The sequence below is a fragment of the Metopolophium dirhodum genome, chromosome 2, assembly GCF_019925205.1.
Source record: "Metopolophium dirhodum isolate CAU chromosome 2, ASM1992520v1, whole genome shotgun sequence".
Taxonomy (NCBI): domain Eukaryota; kingdom Metazoa; phylum Arthropoda; class Insecta; order Hemiptera; family Aphididae; genus Metopolophium; species Metopolophium dirhodum.
The window spans coordinates 16,113,044-16,136,858 of record NC_083561.1 but is presented as its reverse complement, the minus strand read 5'-3'; the positions used below and the strand labels follow the sequence as shown (position 1 = coordinate 16,136,858).

Below are 23,815 nucleotides of genomic sequence, written 5' to 3'. Positions count from 1 at the left end.
ACTTATAAACACTTTTCCATGTAGTATACATAAAATTGAAGTACTGACTTTTATTATATCATATTACGTAATGATGAGGATGTGTCAATATACAAAAGTTTTAAACAATGATCAAAAAAAAAAAATAATTCAAAAAAAAGAAGGATTTAAAACTTGTTAATACATAGATTAAAATATTAATCAAATTGAAGAATACAGTCAGAAACAGAATTTTGAAATGGAGACTAAGGGAGTGAAAAAAATGCTTACCGTTTCGTCTGTATTTTTATAACTAAAATTTAAAGTAGGTATAGTACTATAGTGTTATAATTTTTGGTTAATAAATAAATCGCGTATTTTTGTTATGTATGTGTACTTATTACCCTACGTTTTAAAAATCCAGAATCTATTTTCCTTCAAAACCATTTTACGACATCAAAAATGTATTACATAAATATTAAAAATATTAAATAAATAAATAATAGAAATAACCAATAGTTCCATCCTAGTCCGTGGTAGCGCTACATTCGCACTTGCCTCATTCCCCCCGCACAAGCCTACTCCATTTCATAAGCGGCCCGGCTCCCCGTCACCCGCCCGCCTGTTCGTTTCCAGTCCATTTTATCTTAGTCCGTGATTACCACAGAATATATTCTGTGATATTACTATCTTAAATCGTAGTTATTATCAATTCATCATTGTTGTTAATAGTTATTTAAAATTTAAATTCTAAATATTAAATTTAAATGTCCATCTTTATATTATTAGTTCAAACTGTTCAAAGTTGTAACTTGTAATTACTATGTTATAAATTAATTTAAATACTAAATTCGCATTTGGCATTTAAATAACATATTTTATGTTTTTTTTATCTAAAAATAATAATTACAATTATGAAAATATACCATTCAATTATGAATTATTCAAAAATTTTTTCCCAAGGGAAATTATTCAGACAAAATTTAAATTTTAAAATCAAAAATCAGATGTCTAAAATGAGTTCAATCGACCATGATAGAACGACGTCAGGAGATTTTTTCGTTTCAAAATTACTAGACAGTTTTAAAGTGCCATACAAAAATCAATTTACTTGCTTATTGGTGAGATGTGGTTTTTGTAATAACACATCTTTATATATTAATAAAATTACTGGTAAATAGTATTATGAAAAATTTTAAACAACTAAATGTTAACATTTTTGTACTTATTGAATAATATAATATTTAAATGTTTTAGGTTGGTTTATTTGTACACACTGTTTGAGATATGGCGATTGGTCAATATTTAAGTCACACGTAAATAAGAATAATGAAAGACTTTGTGTACCCGCTCCTAAGGTTTTTGAAGCTGGTAAAGATTTTAAGAACAAATCTGATAATTTAATGCATTTCAAATCATTAAAAACTAGTAGTAAAAAGAGTATTTTAAAATCTCTTAATATGGAGGTAATAGTTATACACTATTTTAGTATCTAATTCATATATAACATGAATTCAAACTTTAATAATTAATATTTTAAATGATAATATTTAATTTTTAAATAAGATTAAGTTTTGTAGGAAATCCACAATATGTAGTATTCAATTTATAACATGATATATCTATGAAAGAGTCAAAGAGACCATTGCAGTTTGTTAATTTGTTGTCTTTTTTCTAATATCAAATTTACCTTTCAATTTATTGACAGTTGATTTATAAGTTATTACTTAAGTTTATAAAGAATTCTTTGATCTATTTTGATATGTGTGTTACAGAAAAAGCAAAATGTTGAAACTCAAAACTAATCAATCAATAATGATTTATAAATGGATAGTAATTTAAATGTTAGTTCACAAAATTATACTTAAATAATAATTATGAATATATGATTAATTTTTATTGGCATGATTAAAAATATCAAAATAAGTAAAATTACCCTGATTAAATTGACATTTAATAAAATAACACAATTTTTTATGAGTGTTATTTATATTATTATTATCATTATTATTACCTATTTATTTTATTGCTCAGTTTTTTTTGTCCTTTTCATTCATTATTTCTAATTTTTGATTAATGATAAATGTATTAAATATTAACATTTGTTGGGAGTTAAAGTATTATGTGAGTTACCTTAAATCAAAATAAATTAAATTAAAAATATTCAAGTGACAATATATCCTCCATGATGGGGTTAATTTATATTTATATTTTAGAAGTTCAATTATTAATTTCCATTAAGTATTTAGATAGACATGTACGGCTTAAAGCTACAATAAATTAGCTCTTTTGTAATTTGTATCATTATTTGTGTTTAAAATATTGTAAAAGTGAATAAAAGTGTTTATTTTACAGGAATTAAAAATTCAAGACCTTGATCGTATTCCAGGTTTATACGTTAATTCAGAAAATAGTTCCTTGTACCTGACTATGATGCTTGATAATAAAATAGTTGTTGGATATAAAGAAATTAAATTGGAAAATAGTCTCAATCAAAAGACTGTACCAGATGATTGTTGCTGGGGAATTGCTCAAGTTCCTCCATTCACTTCAAATCATAGTCAAAGTGCAATTATTGTTGATGACTTTAAACATTTATTAGTGTTAGTCGGCCATCAATCGTCTCATCATATTATTTGCTTACCTCATGGTATTTATATTATTCTACATTATGTCAATTAGTTAATGAATGTCTTACCAAGTATAATATACGTATGAACTAAGATCAGTGTTGTTTTAACATTGTTTATTTAAATAGAATTAATTTAAAAATAATTCAACAATGTTTATTTGATTGTAATTTATGTTATAAATTGGTTTATTTTTATAATTAATTATAATTTTTCTAATCCAATCCTTAAAAATGTTATATTTAAACTATTTGAAGCAGTGTCTAAGTAAATGTTGATGGATCAATTTACAATCACTAAAATTCAATTTTCATCAATTGTATTTAACTACCTAACAGTTTTATATGTTCTGATTATACTTTTACAAGTACATTTTAATTATATTTGTATACTGAAGAGAAATTTTAAAAAACAATAATATTCTTAAAACTAACTCGTTTTAATAATTTTATATTTTTAAGGTGTGCTGAAATTACCACAAGAATTACTGCCATCATTGGAGTATTTCAACAGATTAATCTTATGGTTTGGAAATGATCAAATTGCATGGAACTCGGCAAGAACTTTCGCTAAGAAATTAATAGAAAATAGATGTTATTTTATAAGACCTACCAATGATCAACCATCCCCTTATTTAGCATTTAAACTTGGTTTAAATATTGACAAAATACTTAAAACTGCTGATAAAATGGTTCATCCTAGTATTATTCAATTCTCAACAATACGTAATGAAGTTTATGCAGAGTTACAAAATCATGATAAGGTAAAGCATAAATAAAAATATAAATAGTAATAATTAACAGTTTGAAAATTAAAGAACTTTGTTTAGACTCTTGGAATGAAATGGACAAAATTTCCGGCATTAAATAAAATTATTGGAGGCCATCGTCGTGGAGAACTTACTTTATTAACGGGTCCAACGGGATCAGGAAAAACAACTTTTATAAGTGAATATTCGTTAGATTTAGCTGAACAAGGTGTAAGTTATTCAAATAGTCTCAATTGGATACTAAACAACTTTATTTAATTACATTTTTTTAAAATATATTTTTGTTTATAGTAGATGATATAATATATTAAAATTGTGATAAGATCTTTAGATAGTTTTTAGATATACACTTGTATATCCAAAAGTAAATTATGCACAAGTTGTCAAACGATAGTTTCTTGTATATTTTCCTCCAAGTATTTTTTCAACTTTAAATTTACCATTATTTATGGTCTGCTTAGAGTTTTAATTTAAATTTAAGGTTTATGATTTAAAAAAGTATTTATTTATTGGCAACAATATAGTTTAAATCTAATGAATTCAATTTTAACATAATTTATTATGATTTGAAGGTAAACAAAACTATACTCAGTTGGATGACTTGGAAGTACCATTCATCCATAAGTACCTACTTAAAAAGAAAACGTTTTAGATGATAATTATTAATTTGTTGTATCTCTTGACTATTTTATAAAATTCAATTTCTAACCTAAACACATACAACATATTTTTAAAATAATATAAATGTTGTTATTCCTAATGTATTGTATATGTATAGTTGCCAACATTATGGGGAAGTTTTGAAATACGTAATCAACGTTTAGCAAAAATCATGCTTCAACAATTTGCTAAGGAACCTGTGCATCTTAATTTAGACTTATTTGACAACTTAGCAGATCAATTTGAAAAGCTTCCACTGTACTTTTTGACTTTTCATGGGCCCCAACCACTAAATATGGTGATGGACGTAAGTTTAATTTATTAAGTCAATTTATAAGAACCAAAACTTATTTTTCTGTTCATTGATTTAAATATTGAATATTATACCAAATAAATATACCACTTTTTGATAAAATATGCAAGTGTAATTTAGATAAAGAAATTAGAAGACTAAATACGCACATTCGTACATTTAAAATATCAATATTTAAATTAATTCATGATATAATGGTATAATTAGTTTAAACACTAATTTATGTACATTAAGTAGGTATCATAATTTATTTAACTTTTTGTCATATATGAATTTTTCAAAACTTTTTAAAATTATAAATTTGTTTAAAAATGTCCTAGTTTATTACAATTTATCTATAATATTATACATTTATACTAACACTTTGTTATTATTAGGCTGTAGTCAATGCTGTTTATGTATATGATATTGGCCATGTAATCATTGATAATGTACAGTTTATGATGGGCATTGGTGCCAAGTATGATATGGGTTCAGAACGATTTTGGCAACAAGATTCAATTATAGCAGAGTTTAGGAGATTTGCTACATATTCAAACTGTCATGTGACATTAGTAATGCATCCTAGAAAAGAAAAAGATGTCGAACAGTTGTCCATCAATTCTATTTTTGGTACTGCTAAAGCCACTCAAGAAGCTGATAATATTCTTATAATACAAAATAAAATTATGGAATCTTTACAAATTAAAAAATATTTACAGGTATAACAATATTACTGTTTCAGTTAAGAGTTTATAATATAATTTATTTAAATAATAATATTTTTTTTTCAGGTTTCCAAAAATCGATATAGTGGTAATCTTGGAGTTATGTCTTTAGAATTCAATAAACAAAGTTTAAGTTTTTCACAACAGAAGACCTAATAATACAATATTTATAATATTTATCAATTTATTGTTTTGTGAAATGCTTATAAAATATAAATAAATATTTTTACAAAAAATGTTTAATGAATTTTATTCTATTATGCACAATGCGCTATGCACATTATCTCTCGGCCAATTACTATGGTAGGTGCATGCCTCATCATTGCTCATTGTCCAGTAATTATTTCCAATTGACAATAGCAGAAAAATGGGTTGAATACTTAAGTGATTTGTTAAATTTTCTGAAACCTGCAAACCCATTCGCATTTGATGATATACATAGTAATTTAAGAATGTGCCCTGTGAGGGCAGCTAAAGATTTAAGATGACATTGTGAAATTTTACAACTAAAGATGTTTAAAGCAAAGATCCTGTCTAAGAACCTAAAAGTGCAATTATATAGAACCCTGATATGTCCGGTAGTGATGTATGGATGCGAAACATGGACACTCCACAAGGCACAACAGAATAAGTTATAACCTACTAATATTTGAAAGAAAAATTCTTACGTCCATCTTTGGACCATGCATAGATGCGAACAAGGCCGCCTGCAGCGAAAAAATAATAGCTTCACTTAAGTAGTATACATTTGTAGGTATGTTGACAGTACGTTTTTTTTTTTTACCGCGGTAATTTCACAACGTTCAAACGAGGATGTCCCGCTTGAACACAATGATTTTACCGTAACAAAAATCACGATTCAGATTTCACACTCGTTGTCCATGAATTCTCCCCTTACGCAAAATATTTACTGTATTTTAAAATTACAGGGAGTTTGCACTCTCAAAATCGGTTTTGACCCTTACTCAAAAATATTTACTGTGTACACACCAAATTTTTTTTTTTCCCCCAACAAACCTTATTATAAAACTGAAATAATTATTTCAAGTACAGAACACAAATTACGAGATAATAGATTTTTTTTATTGCTACCTATGTACAATTTCAAATTGTAGTATGGTCTGAAATCGTTAGGATCAACCAAAATGTCAAATGTTAACCGGGTTTTGAATTTTTTTATTATAAATAATTATTTGTTTCACAACTCAATGCTTAATATCTTTAATTTCATAACATCCCTCTTGCAGTTTAATATAACACCACATACGATCATTATTATTATTATTATTATTATTATGGTCAACTACTTGCAAATGTATTATTATCTTTGTTGATATTCGGAAATGAATTACATTCTGCAAACATAACAAAGGTATTTCTGAGTCTTCGGAAAGGTTTATAGACGGAATATAAGGGGAGAATTCGTGGACAAAAAATGTGAAATCTCCCTGTAAAATGATATACGGTAAATATTTTTATGTGAGGGGCAAATAAGTGGACAACGAATTTGAAATCTCCCTATGATTTTTGTTACGTTAAGATCATTATGTTCAAGCAGGACATCCTCCCTCGAACGTTATGAAATTACCGCGGTGAAAAATAAAACGTACAGTGAACATACAAATGTATACTACTCACTTACCATAAATTCTGTTTTTTATATCACATCGTAAAAAAAATTTTTGTCACCTTATCAGTTATCAGTCCTCCTTATCGCCATCCAAAACTGCAATATAAAATGCAAATAAATGCAATAAAATGCTATAGGTACAAATTAGGTATTATCTAAATAAGCGGTGGTGGGCGTGCCCCCCCCCCCACGGGTGGCGTTAGATGCGAATACAAGAGAATGGGGGATCAAAAATAAAAGAGATGTACCAAAAACCAAACATAGTGGATGAAATAATTAAGAGGCGGCTCTTATGGGCCGGTCACACATGACGAAAAGTCGGATCACTAAATCACGTACCTATATACAATGTGGGCATGTGGCACTCCAGTAGCAAAAAGACCAAGATTAAGATCACATTACAATCACAAAAGTCGTGTACTCGTTTCAAATTTAGCAGTGGTATCAGTAATCAGTGTATCACTCAGAAATAAATTATGAAAATGTAGTATTCTATGTAATAAAAAAAATATAATAAAATAAAAATAAAACTATAGTAAATATAACATTATTTTGAATTAAACACGATTTCTTTTCAAAATTGCTAATGTTTGGCAACTTTTTTTTACTTTTTTAAACTAAATAGCTAATAATAATTTACATTTCTGGTTTGACAGTGTATGTTATTCGATACCAAAATTAAATAGCTTTAAAATAAAAAAAAATTACGATTAAAAATTTTGAAGATAGGTACGTAAGCAAATGTTTGGTTTTGTTTGAAAAAAGTTGAATAGCTAATATTCAAAAAAAAAAATAAAAAATTTAGTCCCATCTTTAAAAGGGGTTATTTAATATTTTACATAACTTAAGGTATACTGTCAATTGTCATATTATGAAGCTGGAGGTCACTTCTTCACGGGGCACATTGTTTATATACTTACATAGTAATAGTTGCTTTATTAAAAAGACTAACCGACGACAATAATTGAAGAATTTACTTATAAATATATAATAAAGTATAGTAAAATTATAGAGACATATATAAAGATTAAAGTCTTTTATAAGTCTATAATATTATGTATTGATGACATTACTATAAGGTAACTATTAATTAGGTATTTAGGTAGCCTATCCACGCCGTCGCGTCAATGTGTTATCGACATTTATTTTTCGATTGAAATGCATTAAATAATATTACAGTCGATCGTGGTTCGAAGTTAATTGGGTTGAATTAGAAGTTGAAGGGACCGGCCAGAATGTTCAAGTTACCTATATAAGGGTGATACAATTATTACGGGAAATTCTAGGGACCGGGGAAAAAGTTCGAGGTAGATCGACGATTTCGAGTAAACCACGTTCGAATGTATATCTACAACTGTCGATTGTAAAAGTTACTCTGTAGTTTACCCATGACTAAATAAATGATAAGTTTTAAAATTTAAAATTTAAATAAATATTAATAACAATAATAATAAAATAACACCGTAAATTATAGTAGATACTAAGATAATATTGCATTAACGTCCTATTTTAACCTATTTCTATGATTTTAACTTATTAAGTTATAAATGGTTATAATAGGACGTTATCACTTATCAGAAATAACTAATACTTAATAATGATTATTTACTAAATAACTATATCATATTTTACAAAAATCAATTTGTATTTTCAATACAGCTAGCTATATTTAAAGATCAACTTTATTTTTGAGAAATGTGCAATGTGCATCCAAATGTTAAACCCGTTATTATATTTCATTAACATTTTCCCAAAGAGATTCTACAAACGATGAAGCTTCTTTGGAATTAAAGTTTGGCTAATCTGATTAGGGCAGGATAACTTTTGTTTTAATTTTTTGAATTTTTATTTTAGTGTTCTTTTAGTTTAATGTTACTGTAAAGTCTTTACTTATTGGTGCTTTTTTATGAAATGTATTCATTTAATACAATTTGCATGTTTATAAAAACATATGGTTCGTCTGAGTCCATTCCAATTGGATCTACAAACAGTGTCTTTGTAAAAATTTAGGTATAATAGTTGTATACACTAAAATACTATAATTGGAGTATAGATTAGAATTTTACTTAATTTAAATTGGCATTTGCTACCATTTACTATCAAATTAATAATAATAATTAAACATTTTTAAATATTTTAACATTAAGCTATATAGTGGACTGGCTAAATGATAAAAAATAATTATCATTTAAATTTGAGGAAAAAAGAATCTAACAACTAAGTACTAACTTGGTACACTGATAATAACTATTGAATTTAGAATGTTTTAATAAATTACTGGATTAAATATCAGCAAGATGTATAGTTTGTGTGTATTAATTGAATATAAAAAGTTGAAGATGTTCAACTTATGTTATAACTCATCAAATAAACACTAATATATTAGCCCGGTGCATACCTTCATTTTTAATTTTGATGTTTCATAAGCACAATCAAGTGATATTATTTTATTGTAAATCATTTTTTACTTTAATATTCATTTAAACTAATAAACTATTGGCTTTTAATTATAGTTTAAAAACATTTATATCTTGTTATATTTATACATATACTTATGGGTATGTATAAGATGATGAATAAAATAAATCAATGTTTTAATTTATATTTATGTGTAGCTCTAATACTTTCTAAAATTTTATATTTAGGCCATTTTTAAAAAATGTAATTACATTTATAAAATAATTAATGTTTTAGGTATGATAAAGGTACTTATTGTATTTTATAGAAAGTGAACTAACTTTTTAAATTATTTGTGTGTATCCGGTTAGGTATATTTTAAAATAAATTTAACAAGCACTTTTAATGTTGTATAAACATAATACATTAGTGTTGTTAATGGATAACCTGTTAACAATGTTTACCCCAAAAAAATGTATTTGTATTTTAAAATATCTTAATCAGAACTATAAATAAATTATGTATAGCTTAAACTCTGAGTATCATTTTTATTGTTACTAGTAGACTAGGGTTGATATTTATTTAAAATTATACTCCATGGCACTGGAATGACTTCTCCCACCGAAAAAAAAAATCATATCACTGACAATAATAACTTGTTTTTTGTAGAATGAATAAGATTATAAGAATAACCTATAGTAGACTTATGTTGCAGAAAACATTGAAACAGATTTTTTTTACAAAATTATCAACATTTTGTAAAGTATTAATCTATACCTAGTTTTTTTGTATTTTATTTTTATAATATTTTCCTTTTATATTTTATTAATTTATATTTGTCTTAAGGAATAAATGGATGCATTCATTTTACCACTAATACAAAACAAAAATCATTTCTACAGGATGTTTTCTATAAAACATTACAGAATCAATCATTATAGTATGTACTCTAGTAATTTATTGTCAAGATAAATAATCTAAAATGGGAACGTTGCAGTATTCTTCTTATTCAAAAGTAAGAATTTCATAAAAGTAATAATAATAAAAATATTTATTTTTGAATATTTTATATGTACCTATTACTTGTGTGCTTTTTTTAGAACTTTAACTATTGTTATATTTAGAAACACAATAATTTATATTGACGATCAAAAGCTTATCAATTTACAGGCCAGCGGGGGATGGTCTGAAACGGGCCAGATGGAAAAATAACATATAAATGATATACAGCGAGCCCGTTTCAGCTTATCAATTTGATAATCTTTTGATCGCCAATACAATTGATTGCAGTATTAATAAAAATACTAAAAATCAATTATAGACAATTGTTTTGCTAAAAATATATTTGTTTATTGGTTATTAGTTTAATGAATATCTACAGAGGGGTTGTTCAAGAAAATTGTGCTACAAATATATATTTCAAGACCACAATTACTATTTTAAAAATTGAAAGAAAAGTTTTTGAGGGTAGTGTTAAATATTTATAATTATAACGATTAAAAACTATACATAAAATTAAAAGGGATAAATACACTCTATGAACTTTTATTGCTCCTTGGGTGATATTTTATTCTAAAGGTGTATTAATCATCATCAGTTAACTTTGCACATATTGGCTGCCTAAATAAACTAAACATTGTCTAAACAATGGTTCTCAAAATTGCGTACTATTTACTAAACCTATATGTATATACATTAGTAAAACTACACTCATCAAGTCATCTGATATGTAAATTGTCAATGCATTGGTTTTACTTAGAGCTAAGTTACGTACGACATTAAATTATTTAATGAATATCTTATATTGTTAGCCAATAGTTACTGGCGCTTATAAAAAAAGTTAATAAATCCATAATTTGAATTGTTTCCTTTTTTTTTTATCAAAAGTAGATTAAAACACATAATAATTCCATGGCTTTTCCTTCATTTTTAGCCTAATAAGTAGGTAATGAATCATTTTTATTATAAAAGTAATGACATTTCTAATATATTTTTATTTTTATATTTCCTTATTTTAATTATTTATGGAGAAGAAAACAAGAACCCATAATATATTTTTCTTATATTTTGATGTTACAGAAACTTAAATAATTGGTCAATTTTCAGACATCTCTCAAAATGCCTGATCATACTTTGTTGAGTCGAAATTCCGAAGGAAGATCTTCTGGAAGCAGTGTTGTCAGTAATGGAAGTATGCGCATGGCCACCTTACCTGTGACATCAATTGATGATGGAAAGTCTAGGTTTCCAAAATTAGAAGAGTGTGCTCATTTTCACTATGAACATGTTGAACTTGGACCACTAAAAGTTAGTAATTTGATAAAATTAATTTACTTGATATAGTTTATACTTAATTAATATTCTTATTTTCGTGACTATTTTTGATATGAAATTCAATTGTCTATTTTTTTGATTTAGTAGAAAATATAAATAAATTTTGTTTTTTTGACCATTTATGAATTCTCTGATGAATACAAATTATTAAATATTGTTACAATACAAAATGGTCGTTTAAAACTATTGAATAATAAAAATAGATAAGGGTAAACAACTTTGGATTTAAAACATTAGTCATTGGTCATTAAATAGATTTGAATACCCAGCTATTTTATATAGTATATGATATTAATTTTAATGAGGCCAGGGACTTATTGAATTTGCATATTTTTGCATGTGTGTTTTCTAATTACTTTTATAAGTTGATAAACATGTTTTTACTAATTATAAAATATTTACATACATATTATACAGCTGTGCATAATGTTTTTGAGCATATAAATATATTTTTGGTTAAATATTTACATGAGTATAACTTTTTTTGTTGATATTTCTGCGCATTCAACGTGTCATGTGTGATTACTGAAAAACGAGATTACTAGTATAAGTATAGATAACTTTAATAATTTTATAATTCAATAATGGAATAGTATCCAAATCAAACATATACTAAAAATAATTGACTAAAAAACAGATCGTTTAATGTAAAAATTACATCTTTAAATTTAAGCGTAGAAGCCTTTTAAATTAATAACTACTTCATCACACAAGTCTGAGATCTTCTGGGCTTTTAGTTAGTAATTGCTTATAAATGTTACTTCTCATACATGTATGACATATTCATAATTATTGTTATTAAATATAAATATATTCTTTAGTTTGATTTGATTGAAGAAGATGAACAAAAATTTGGAAATGTAGATAATGATAACGATTGTTGGTTAACTATCAAAGTAGAATCACAAAATACAGTCTGGGTCTTAAGACGATCATATGAAAATGCAAGAACTCTTGATCATCAATTACATAAATGTGTTTATGATAGAAAATTCAGTCTACTTCCAGAACTTCAACCTGTACCAAGTGATTGTGAAAATCCTAATGTAAGAAATATGATTATAAAGACTTTTTATTGAATTATAATATTTTCATTATTAATTTTCACATTTTAGGAATATTTAAAAGACTTGATTAGTAAATATTGCAAAAGATTATCTCAAATAGCTGTGGGAAGTTTAATTAACTGTGGACCTATTCTTAGCTGGTTAGAACTAGATAATCGTGGTCATCACCTTTTAGTTGCTGATGGAGATCATTGTGCGATAAATACCCCTGCAGTTGCCGCAGCTTATTCAGTCAGAAAATATACTGCACATGCTTCTGATGAAATTTCATTTGATGTAGTTATTATACATTTATGATTCTTATATAAATATTATTAACTATTATCTTATTTTAATAGATTGGTGATATAATTTCTGTTATTGACATGCCATCGCCTGAAGAAAGTGTTTGGTGGAGAGGCAAACATGGTTTTCTAGTTGGGTTTTTCCCATCTAGCTGTGTAGCTGTTATAACAGACAAAGTCCCGAGAAATCTTTACATAAACCCTCATATGCTTTCTCTTTCTGAACCATCAAAACCAGTATTAAGGTAAATCCGTGCCCTATTTATATTTTTGTGATGTCATAATAAACGTTTTGTAATTATTATTACTTAATTCAATAGGTATTTATTTATACAAATATATTACTTAAACAATTAATAAGATGTACATTGTGATTGATAAAATATTTGTCAACATTTTCAGAAAACATGGTAAACTGATATCATTTTTTCGGTCTTTTATATTATCAAGGCCAACTCGAAGAACATTAAAACAATCTGGAATATTAAAAGAAAGAGTATTTGGTTGTGATTTGGGTGAACATCTTCTAAATTCTGGAAGAGATTGTTAGTATAATTCTTAATTATACACTAAATGTAATTTGTTAATGTAAAAGGGTTTTTTTTCTAAATTTATTATTTTATTGAAAATAATAATACGAAGACCATACTTTTTGATAGAAAAAAAAACTTATGAAATGTTAATTATTAAATTTGTGGTAAACAATATTTTATTTATCATTTATTTTTACTTTGTAACATAATCCTTGTTATTGAAGTTATTTTAAAAAAATAAAATATTATAGCTTATTTTTATTTATTTGACAGTTTGAATAAATTTATATACAATTTAATTAATATATTATTTATCATTTTAGTAACTGATATAGTAAAGACAAAACATCCACATGAAAAACTATTTTTTTCATAGATTCCTCTTTACTATTTTCATAACAAACAACTTTAATTATTTCCATAAATATTGTCTAATCTTAATAAAGTGGTTATACTAATTGTGGAAATTTGATTTTAGTACCTGATGTGTTAACTAGCTGTGCTGAGTTTATTGAAAAATTTGGAATAGTTGATGGAATATATAGACTTTCTGGTGTTACATCCAATATTCAAAGACTGAGGTTTGTATCAATATTGAACTATTTGTTTAAAATACTTTCAAGCTTTTAAAAGCAGACATATTACTGACACTGTATGTTTTTGTATGCAACGTTTCTTTGGTCTTTTTACTATAGCTAAAAACCTAAAATTATAAAACTATTTTTAGTTAAATTTTAGTTTTTTTCTATCAATTCATAAATAAATAAAAATAATTTTTGGCTATACTTGAAATTTTACAAGTTAAATATTCCATTCATAAAGTTAGAATATGTAGAGTATGTATTGTATTTCTTCACTCTTCCATAAAATTAATACAGTAACTAACAACAACACTAACTCTTATCCATTATATTATAACATAATTTGTTCATTTATTAGGTCAACATTTGATGAAGATAGAGTACCAGCATTGTGGGAAGATGAATCAATAAGACAGGATATACATAGTGTGGCCTCATTGTTAAAATTATATTTTAGAGAACTACCAAATCCATTATGCACTTATCAACTTTATGATTCATTTGTGAATGCTGTACAATCAATACCAGAGAAAACTACTGAAGTCAGGTTACAGCTTATGCGAGAAACAGTTCAAAAGTTACCTCCACCTCATTTTAGGTAAGTAAAGTAAAACTTATTTTAAATAGATATTTCTATGGACCAACAAAAATGTTCTTATAAAACCGGTTTTATAAAATAAATATGGAAATTCCTTTATTCCTTTATTAACAATAAAAAATGTTGCTTGTATTAGAACGTTGGAATACTTGATGAAACATTTATCTCACGTGGCTGCTCTTGGTGAACAAACAGGCATGACAGCAAGGAATGTTGCAATTGTTTGGGCACCTAACTTGTTAAGGAGTAAACAACTAGAAAATGGTAGTGGTGTTGCTGCTTTACATGGTGTTGGTATTCAAGCTGTAGTTACTGAATTTTTAATTCGGTATACAGACTATATTTTTAGCCCTATTCCTAGTGTTGGAGCAAAATTGCCGCCTACCAAAGGTAGTTACATGTTAATAATTAAAAAACAAATTTTATCCCAATTAATTCTTTTTAGGAACCCCCAAAAAATCTAGACCTAAATCTTTAGCAATATCTACTCAAACAAAACTTTTAACCCTCGAAGAAGCTCAAAATCGTGTTCTAACTTTTGCAAAAAGAAATGATCCTAATTATATTGAAGTTGGTAAGGAAATTAAAATTAGTTTAAATTAAAATATATTTATGTAATATAATTGATAGATAATATTTATCTTTTACATTTTAGGTGGAGGTCCTTCTTGTTTACCTGAAAAGTATCATACTGTTATCGATTTACCGTCAAGAAGAAGTAATACTAACAAAAGACGTTCACCATCAAGATGGAAATCATTGTTTACTCGTGGCGGAAGTAGTATCTCACTTGGAGTTCTGCCACTTCGTAAAAAGTCAGAACCAAACTTAATACCTAAATACATGGTAAGATTTATATAAATGTATTACGTTTTTAAGAAATATTTAAAAAAATTTGAAGTTAATACATTTATTTTGTAAGTACTTTTATGTTAGTGGTTTATGAAAACGAGTTATCTATGTAAGAGGATGGCACACGTTATGTGTTGTCTCTGTATTAGAACTGTACAACATGCCAACATAGTAAATTTGTGTTCAGTATAAGGTAAAACCAATCTTGTGTTGTTCATATATTAGAATGAATTGTTGACCTATTATCAGACTAAAAGTAAGGATATTAACTGGGTTTGTACCATACCACCATAGAAATATAAAGATGATTATCTATCTAAAAAAGATTATATATTACAATCATCTCTATTTGTCTATGATTAAAATGTATGTATTTTTAAGATATTTCAATTTATCTTTTAAAATTGTAATATTTTACATACTCAACTTAAATAAAAGTTAAAATAATGTAAAAGAGTCAACATACAAGTACTGATAAAATTCTGAACTTTTGTTTGAAAATAGGCCAATGTACTCTTATATTAGAGGTAACAAAATAAAATTGGTTTATTTATGGGTGTGGGACAGAGATAGATTAGAAGACCTCTAGGCAGAAGATAGGCTAATTTAAAAGGGGAGAGGACCAACCCCGGAAGGTGCTCCAAACAGGGATTTTGAGATTTCCTATGGAAATTTTTGTTTATAAATGGTTGCCACGGGTTTTGAAGCTACTATAATAATTATTGGTTGCCGGGCAATAAAATGTACGGGACCGGCTGGTTTCTTATGAATATGTATCTAAAATAAAAATTGTCATTATTAATAAATTAAATTAATTATGAAATTATTCAGGATTCAAAAGAATGTGTACGTCAGAGTATAACTGAAGGTATGAATATTCAAGACACACCTAAGACTTCCAAGTCAGTTAGTGAAACAATGTCTTTACGAGAAATTAAGGGGACACCTCCATGTTCTCCTCCTGGCTTCTGTGGTTCCAACTCAATTGGTCATAATCGTTCTGTGTCACATGATTCTTATTTTGATCAACTTGCTGATCAAGAAGATCTGGCATCACCTATTCTTCACCCAAGTCAAGAAGGTACAAATAAATAATAATATGTATTTGTTTTTAAAAATCTAAACACCTACTGAATAATATTAGTTCATCCTAACTTTATTTTTTTAGATCTAAGTGATTTACAAGTTAACTTTGATTTGGATGAGTCTGATATGAGAGTATTTTCTGATGAAGATACCAATCATATTTTTAGTAACCGTTCAAGCATGGAACACTTACAGAATGTGACTACTAATAATGTAAGTTTAAAATTAATAATTAAAATGTTAAAGGATTTTATTTAGGTTAAGTTTTTAAAGTTTTCAAATTACATAGGCTAAAAGTATTAAATAAATAGCTTAAAAATGTATTACATTACAATATTTATTAGTTATTACATTTTCTGTAAATGTAGATAATTAAAAAATACTACACAAAAATGAAATAATGTTAGTATTTTTCTAACAGTCAGTATATAACTCGAAATAAATAATTTTTATAAAGTTACTATGTTTGACATTTGATTTTTGTAGACCTTCTGTTAATTACGGAAATAATATATCCAGATAAAACTTAAAACGAAACTGTAAAAATAACAAACGTCTTATAAAATTGAGTTTTCTAAAAATAAAATATAATATATTTGAAAATAAAGCTTTTTATTTGCCTTTCATATGTTAAAAGTTGATTGATTTTTTTTTTTATTTCTTTATGTTGTAGTTGAATAGTAGTGCTAAACGTTTACCAATATTAGCGCACGCAGAAGATTCATTAAGTGCAGATCCTTCACCAAAGAAAAAGAAAACCACAGATTCAAGTAAAGACAGCGATCACACAAAAAATAATAGGCTATCATATTTAGAAGAACGGTTTGCTTCACCTGATATTCGATTCATTGATAGTCAGTCTCCAGAACATGTAATTATTTCAATATTATTTTATTTCCTCAGATTAAAAAACCATACATATTTTTGTGTTAGATGACTGTTGTTGCAGACATACATACAGAATGTGATCAAATAATGACAGATGTTGAAAGTAATGAAACTGGTACAGGTTCTTTGTCTACTATTACCACACCTACACTTTCATACTGTCCATTATCAGAAGAAAGTTATAGTGACAAAAACACTACACCTGGTTACCAGACAATTGTGATTGACTTTTGTGTACCAGATGTTTTGACCGAAAACCTTTTAACCACACCTCGAAATCGATTAAGTTACCAGGGTGACTTAAGAAATAAAAGTTTATCAAATGACCGGCGTAGTTTTCAAGAAATAAAATTAAGAAATGTTCGAGATAATGCTCCATGTGAATCTTTTTTCAATAATAGAATTGAAGAAAAAGTGAAATCAGATATTTCAATTTTAACTGAATCACATAGTTCTCCCAAAAAAACTGGATCTATGTATGAAATTGTTATGGGTAACAATTATGAACGTTTGGGTCACAAAAATTCAATTTTTCATCAAGATGATTCTAGTTATGAAGAAGTAATGCCATCATCCTGTAAGAGTTCTATTGATTCAATAGATAACTTAAATTTTGAGAAAGATAAATCTGTTGAAAATATTCATTATGAAATATTGGTTGTTACTAGTCCTGAATCTTGTAATTCTAGTCAACGTGAAATATCAATTTCTTCACAGGTACTTATATTAACTAATTATACAGTGTATTATATAGTGTATTATTCTATATTTTATACATGAACATTTTTTTTTATGTTAAGGATAATTTAGAGAATGAAAATTTAAAAATTAAAGAAATCACAAACAATCAAAACATGTTAGATAATAATGATTATTTGGTTTCACCTACAAATGAAGATACTGAAATGTTAATACAAAATAGACTTGAAACAATAATTTTACCAATTAAAAATGTTGAGCACATTGACAATATAAATAATATAACAAATAGTGCAAACATTTTGGTGATTTCTACTGAGGAAGTGTCCGAGAATAAAGTGGATTTATTATTAGACTCAAATAGACGCAAATTTGAATCAGAAATTGGAAGAGATATAGTACACGAAAGACGTATGAGAAAAGATTTGATGGAGAATTCAAGTTCTACTGGTAAGTGATGTTACAGAATTTAAAAAAAAAAACACTTACATTATTAGTGTTCATTATTTAATAAATTCAAAACTATAAATTTAATATTCATATCTCATAGGTTCACTATAATAAATAATAATATATATTTAGTGAAAAGTTGTCAATTTGTTTATGGCACTACAATATTAACTTTTTAGATTGAGTATTGAGAATAAACTAACTGTACCTACACAAAAATTATGAATTAATTTTTAATGCTATTACTATAACAAAAAACAAAATTGTAAAGAAATATTTAGAAATACCCAATTTAAACAATATTATTACTTTATTACTTGATATTTTTCACTTGCAGTAATTTTTATTAATTAAAGAATAATAATTATTATATCACGTATAAGTTCTCCACTCTAATACATTTTATTATTAATAAACAAAAAACTATCATTTTAGATTCTGAGTGAAACGATGAATGTATTGATTTTACAATGATGTGTGTTTTTTTTTTTTATTTTTTTTTTTTATTTTTTTTTATTTTTTTTATTTTTGTGTCTGTGTACACGATAAGTAGTCGAAATAATGCTTCGATTTTCGACTTCAGTATCTTGTTCGATGGGAAAGTGAATATCGTTGGTGCATTGGGGAGGTCAAAATTTTAATTTCCCAGTAGTTTTCAAAAGCGATGTGAAAAACAAAAGAAAAATTAAGGAAAAACGGGAATTTTTACGCAAAATCGATTTTTAACAAAATCGATTTTGGTTATTGGTGTAACTCTAAAACAAATGACCGTAGATGCATGAAATTTTCACTGGTTGTTTATATTTGCATTTTCTATACACAATACAATTTTGAAAATAATTTGACTTTTTTTGAACTGTTTACGGACATTGTCAGTTTTCAGTTTTTTTAAATTTTTTTTCTATAAATATCAATAAAATTTTATTTGTTGGGTAAAAGAGCTTGAAAATTTAATAGAAGGCTCCTAGGTTATTGTTTCAAAGGCAGATGAAAAAAATTAAAAATCCTTAGTCACAGTTTTTTTTTATACACGTTTAAAGTTCAAATTTTGACAAAATACGGAAAAATCACGAAAAATAGCAAATTATTTTGATGAGAATTCATAAAAATTTTTCTTTTTAAATCTAAGATTTGAAAATGTAATATAAGATTACTCATAAGTTTGTCTACCTTTATCAAAAAAAAAATGTCTAGAAGAAACTTAATTTAAATTTTTATGAGCGTCTGAAATTTATATTTTTACAACATTTGATATTTACTCGATTTCTCATGTAACAATTTTCTTATTTTATTGTAATTAAAAAACGAATGACTGTAGATACTTGAAAATTTCACTGAATGTTTATATTAGCATTTTCTATACACCATAAAATGTTGAAAATATTTTGACTCTTTTTGAGCTGTCTACGGACATTGTCAGTTTTCAATTTTTTTAGTTTTTTTTTCTATAAATATCAATAAATTTTTATTTGTTGGGTAAAAAAGCGTGAAAATTTAATATAAGGCTCCTGATATATCGTTCTAATAGCAGTTGAAAAATATTGAAAATACATATGCACAATTTTTTTTTATAAGCATTTAAAGTTCAAATGTTGACAACATTTATCAAATTTATAATTTATTAATTATTTTCTGGTTAAAAATGTATAAAATGTTTAACTTTTATGGCTAAAGATTGAAAATTTAAAACAAGGCTCCGAGTAAATAGGTTATATATAAATTACTTTATTCACAATAATATCATCAAATATACTTGGTAAAATCATAGGCTGACTGACCGTTTTCGCTCAGAATCGTTTTTCTTATACAATGATATTATATCATTGAATTCAAATTTAACACCATCCATTACAGTGACCCACTTGTAACCTACTGTACAGCAGAGCGACATCCACTTATCCACCTTTTTGTATTTCAATACACAGTTTCATCATAATTTAATTATTTCATATATTTTAATGTATTTTATTATCATTTATTACTGTTCTGTAGTTAATACAAATATTTGTTTTAGGAAATAAGGAAAATACAAAAAATTTTCACGAGTCATTAAATAAATTTGACTCTAATAAATCTCCTAAAAACAGTTCTACATGGATAAAAAATAGAAGACTACGTAACAATTGTCAGCATGTAACTAGTACAGTTTCATTAGATGCTTTTAATTTTCCAACAGATAATCAAAATTTGGAACGTGTAAAAACATCACCAAATCTTATAAGCTCAGAAATTAGCTGTCAAAAATCTGAAATGTCTATTGATATGGATGCTACAAGACGTGAACGTATTGACCGTTATAAAGAAGAACGTAGGCAAGCTCTCCGTGAACGTTTTAAAACATCAGAAAGTATTCAATATGATGATGATATAATTAAACGTCTAAGAGCTAAGACATTGAAATCTCCAGATGAATGCACTGGAAATAATATAAACACATCCATTAAACAACCAAAACATTTAGTAAAGATAATCACTTATGATGAACGTGATACTTTATCTATAGATCCTGAACGAAAAGAATGGTATACACAAAGTTTAGAACGTAAAAAATGTGCTAAAAAAGAAACTAAAGGTTTAGTTGCATCAAGAGTAAATCAGTTGATTGGATGTACAACTTCTTCTGATGAAATTAATAACAAAAATACTTTGAAAACAAAAACAGATAAACAGACTTCAAAGTACATATTTTTACATGAATTAAAATAAATTTGTATATATTATATTGTAAAGTAATTAACATTTTAATATATTTTTTTACAGTTCGATACGACAAAGAGCACATAGTACTAGTGATAGACCACCTCAATTTTGTATAAAAGATATGGCAGCATTCTTCGAACAAAAACAGTAAAAAAAAAAAAAATTACCTATCGTTAGAAATAATGATTTAATTTGGTAGTTTCAATTAAAAATTATTTTATTAATTAAGTTACTAAATTATAGTTCTGTAATTTCATGACAAATAATAAAAAGTAAACCATTAATCTCTAACAATTACATAATTTTAGTTATAAGCTGTTATAAAATATATAAATTATATATTTATGTCCTAATTAAGTTTAAAAATGTCGTTTTGTTATTAAAACTAATTCTGTGATAGTGATTTTTATCAGGTCTGTATTTTAGACCTTGTGAAATAATTTGTAGAGTATAATATAATGTTTGCTTTCTTTAATCATATCATATTTCTAATATAATATGAATAAATATGACACTTTTAGTGAAAACCTATATGTTCTTATATAAATTCTATTGTTATTTAATGGTTTTCTTTGAATTTTCTTAACAGTTAGTTGCTATCTAAGCATTATTTATAAGTTATAACAAACATAATTTCTTTTTAAAATCTTATATTAGTTTTTAATAAAACTCAATAATTAAATGAAATATGAATTACAAACTTTGGCCAAAGATAAAATTATAGTCAATACTCAATACAATTTGAATGTATGCCAAATGTATAATTGACTCTTTAGTTTGAGAGAATAATATAAATATCTAATGATATAATTTTGATTGAATTGTATATTTTTAATTATTTTTATTTTATAATTGTTATAATGAAATCTTTCTAAGATGCTGTGTGACAATAGGTTTGTTGACTTTAAAAGTACTTTTTTAATACCAGATCTTCTACTTCAATAAAAGTATAATAATGTGCAACTGTACAAGTAACTTATAAATCATTGATTTTCATATAGTTGAATGTTTTTTTATTTAACAATGACATAATATTACACTGTATTCAATATTTTAATACAATCATTTTGTGTTTTTATTGTATTAAAGTATTTCAATATGTTTTCAATTTCAACATTGCTAACTTAGCTTTATAAACTTACTACTAAATTTGAATAACTTTGTTTTACTATTATTATATTTTATTTTATTTTTTTATCATTTTTATTATTTTGTTAAATTTACTACTTATAACTTATCAATTAACTAATTTAACTCATAATATTAATATTTAATACATATTACATTATAGAAGTGTGTATTTGACATATTATGCTAATACTTGTTTCCTTTTTATTTGTTGCGGTTGTCTGTCGTTTGTTATTTTTATTTAAGAACAACAACATTTAGTATGTTAATCTTCATTTAATTTTAAATGTATTTATTATTAACTATAGGTAATCAATGTATTAAAAATATTTCTTAAGTATTACGCCTATTACTCTGTCTCGATATATATTTTTCACAGTTATAATTTTATGACTATTTTTTTTATGTCAATAACTTAAAATGTTAATTTTTATTTTGCTAGTTAAAAATATAGTATCTAGCTTAATAATGAACAAATTGTTAAGCTACTCTTATATTGTTATGCACAAATTGTAAAAACATGTATACTTAAGTGTTTTCTTTTAAGTTTATATTATTATTATATATTTTTTTTACTTTACCTGTAACACCAAAATTAACAAAAAAAAAAATAATTACCAGTTTCTGTTTGGCTTTTAAACAAAATACATAACAATCATTGAAAACAAATTTTGAATTCTTTGTATTATCATATTATTATTTAATGGAACAAATCTTTTAAAAAGAGATACCTTCAGAAACTAACAGCAATGAAATAAAACTATCATGAAAAATATATAACATGTATTTTCTGAAATAGGACAGTAATCTGTCTTTATAAACTTGCAGTGAATAAACTTATGACTAACAAATTTTTAAGTCCTAATGGCTAAGTATTGAAATTTAAAATTAAGTTAAAAAATAATTTCCTACTATTCGTGGTTTTGATGAATTTTGTAAATATTTAAATATTTAAACCCTTATAAAAGAAAAACGGTAACTTTATAGTTTCGATATATTTTAAATGCAGTAAGTACAGCTTATGCGAGTTCATGTATTTTATTTTTATTTTTTATTTAAAAACAAACTTTTTATCATACTTAAACCTAAAAAAGTCAAAATTTCAAGTATTTATAAATAACACAAATAAAAACGAAATATTTTTAAAATTTTGGCATTTTTACATGTCTAGTAAAAGGTACAACATAATATTCATATATTGTAAAAATGTCTAGTTTATGGTTATTTATTTTCTAATTATATATATAAAAAAAATTAACTATATCAAAAACTGTTTTTGATTTAACATTTTTGTCAAAAGAAATTAATTCATTCATTACTCCGTTACATCTAAGAATGTTTTGATCTCCAACTAAAGATAGTTTGCGGTACCTAATTGTATCTAGTTGATATTTAAGGGTCAAAACTCAAAAGTAAGTACTTTTTAATAATCAGGAAAAATTAAAAATAAATAGGTACCTATAAATAAAAAATACTTCACTAACTCCAATTTTTGAAAAAATCTTTTGGTATTTCGTTGTAATTCAAAAACAATTAACCGTAGATACTTAA

At 25.5% G+C, this 23,815-nt stretch overlaps 2 protein-coding genes across 6 annotated transcripts; both read left to right on the top strand.

Annotated features, from left to right (window-relative positions):
- The first annotated feature begins 654 nt into the window (after nucleotides 1–654).
- LOC132939692 (mitochondrial DNA helicase) lies at nucleotides 655–5,275 on the top strand. 3 transcript variants are annotated; one of them, XM_061007002.1, is made up of 8 exons: nucleotides 655–1,131; nucleotides 1,216–1,424; nucleotides 2,314–2,608; nucleotides 3,050–3,351; nucleotides 3,418–3,567; nucleotides 4,136–4,324; nucleotides 4,708–5,031; nucleotides 5,104–5,275. In XM_061007002.1, exons 1-8 carry the CDS (start codon nucleotides 873–875, stop codon nucleotides 5,191–5,193), a joined length of 1,818 nt encoding a protein of 605 aa, XP_060862985.1. In that variant the 5' UTR covers nucleotides 655–872; the 3' UTR covers nucleotides 5,194–5,275. The 3 variants fall into 3 exon arrangements, with proteins under 3 accessions (XP_060862985.1, XP_060862986.1, XP_060862987.1); XM_061007003.1 differs by having other exon boundaries at nucleotides 994–1,131; nucleotides 1,216–1,329; XM_061007004.1 differs by lacking the exon at nucleotides 655–1,131 and adding an exon at nucleotides 1,734–1,802 and having other exon boundaries at nucleotides 1,362–1,424.
- Nucleotides 5,276–8,483: 3,208 nt separating this feature from the next.
- LOC132939071 (GTPase-activating protein CdGAPr) lies at nucleotides 8,484–22,926 on the top strand. 3 transcript variants are annotated; one of them, XM_061006087.1, is made up of 19 exons: nucleotides 8,484–8,677; nucleotides 9,967–10,079; nucleotides 11,171–11,371; nucleotides 12,220–12,444; nucleotides 12,514–12,741; nucleotides 12,804–12,994; nucleotides 13,152–13,294; nucleotides 13,761–13,863; nucleotides 14,222–14,461; nucleotides 14,598–14,851; nucleotides 14,907–15,035; nucleotides 15,117–15,307; nucleotides 16,145–16,394; nucleotides 16,482–16,612; nucleotides 17,073–17,270; nucleotides 17,333–18,004; nucleotides 18,088–18,436; nucleotides 20,451–21,114; nucleotides 21,197–22,926. In XM_061006087.1, exons 2-19 carry the CDS (start codon nucleotides 10,047–10,049, stop codon nucleotides 21,285–21,287), a joined length of 4,293 nt encoding a protein of 1,430 aa, XP_060862070.1. In that variant the 5' UTR covers nucleotides 8,484–8,677; nucleotides 9,967–10,046; the 3' UTR covers nucleotides 21,288–22,926. The 3 variants fall into 3 exon arrangements, with proteins under 3 accessions (XP_060862070.1, XP_060862068.1, XP_060862071.1); XM_061006085.1 differs by having other exon boundaries at nucleotides 9,911–10,079; XM_061006088.1 differs by having other exon boundaries at nucleotides 9,911–10,079; nucleotides 11,144–11,371.
- The last annotated feature ends 889 nt before the right edge of the window (nucleotides 22,927–23,815 follow it).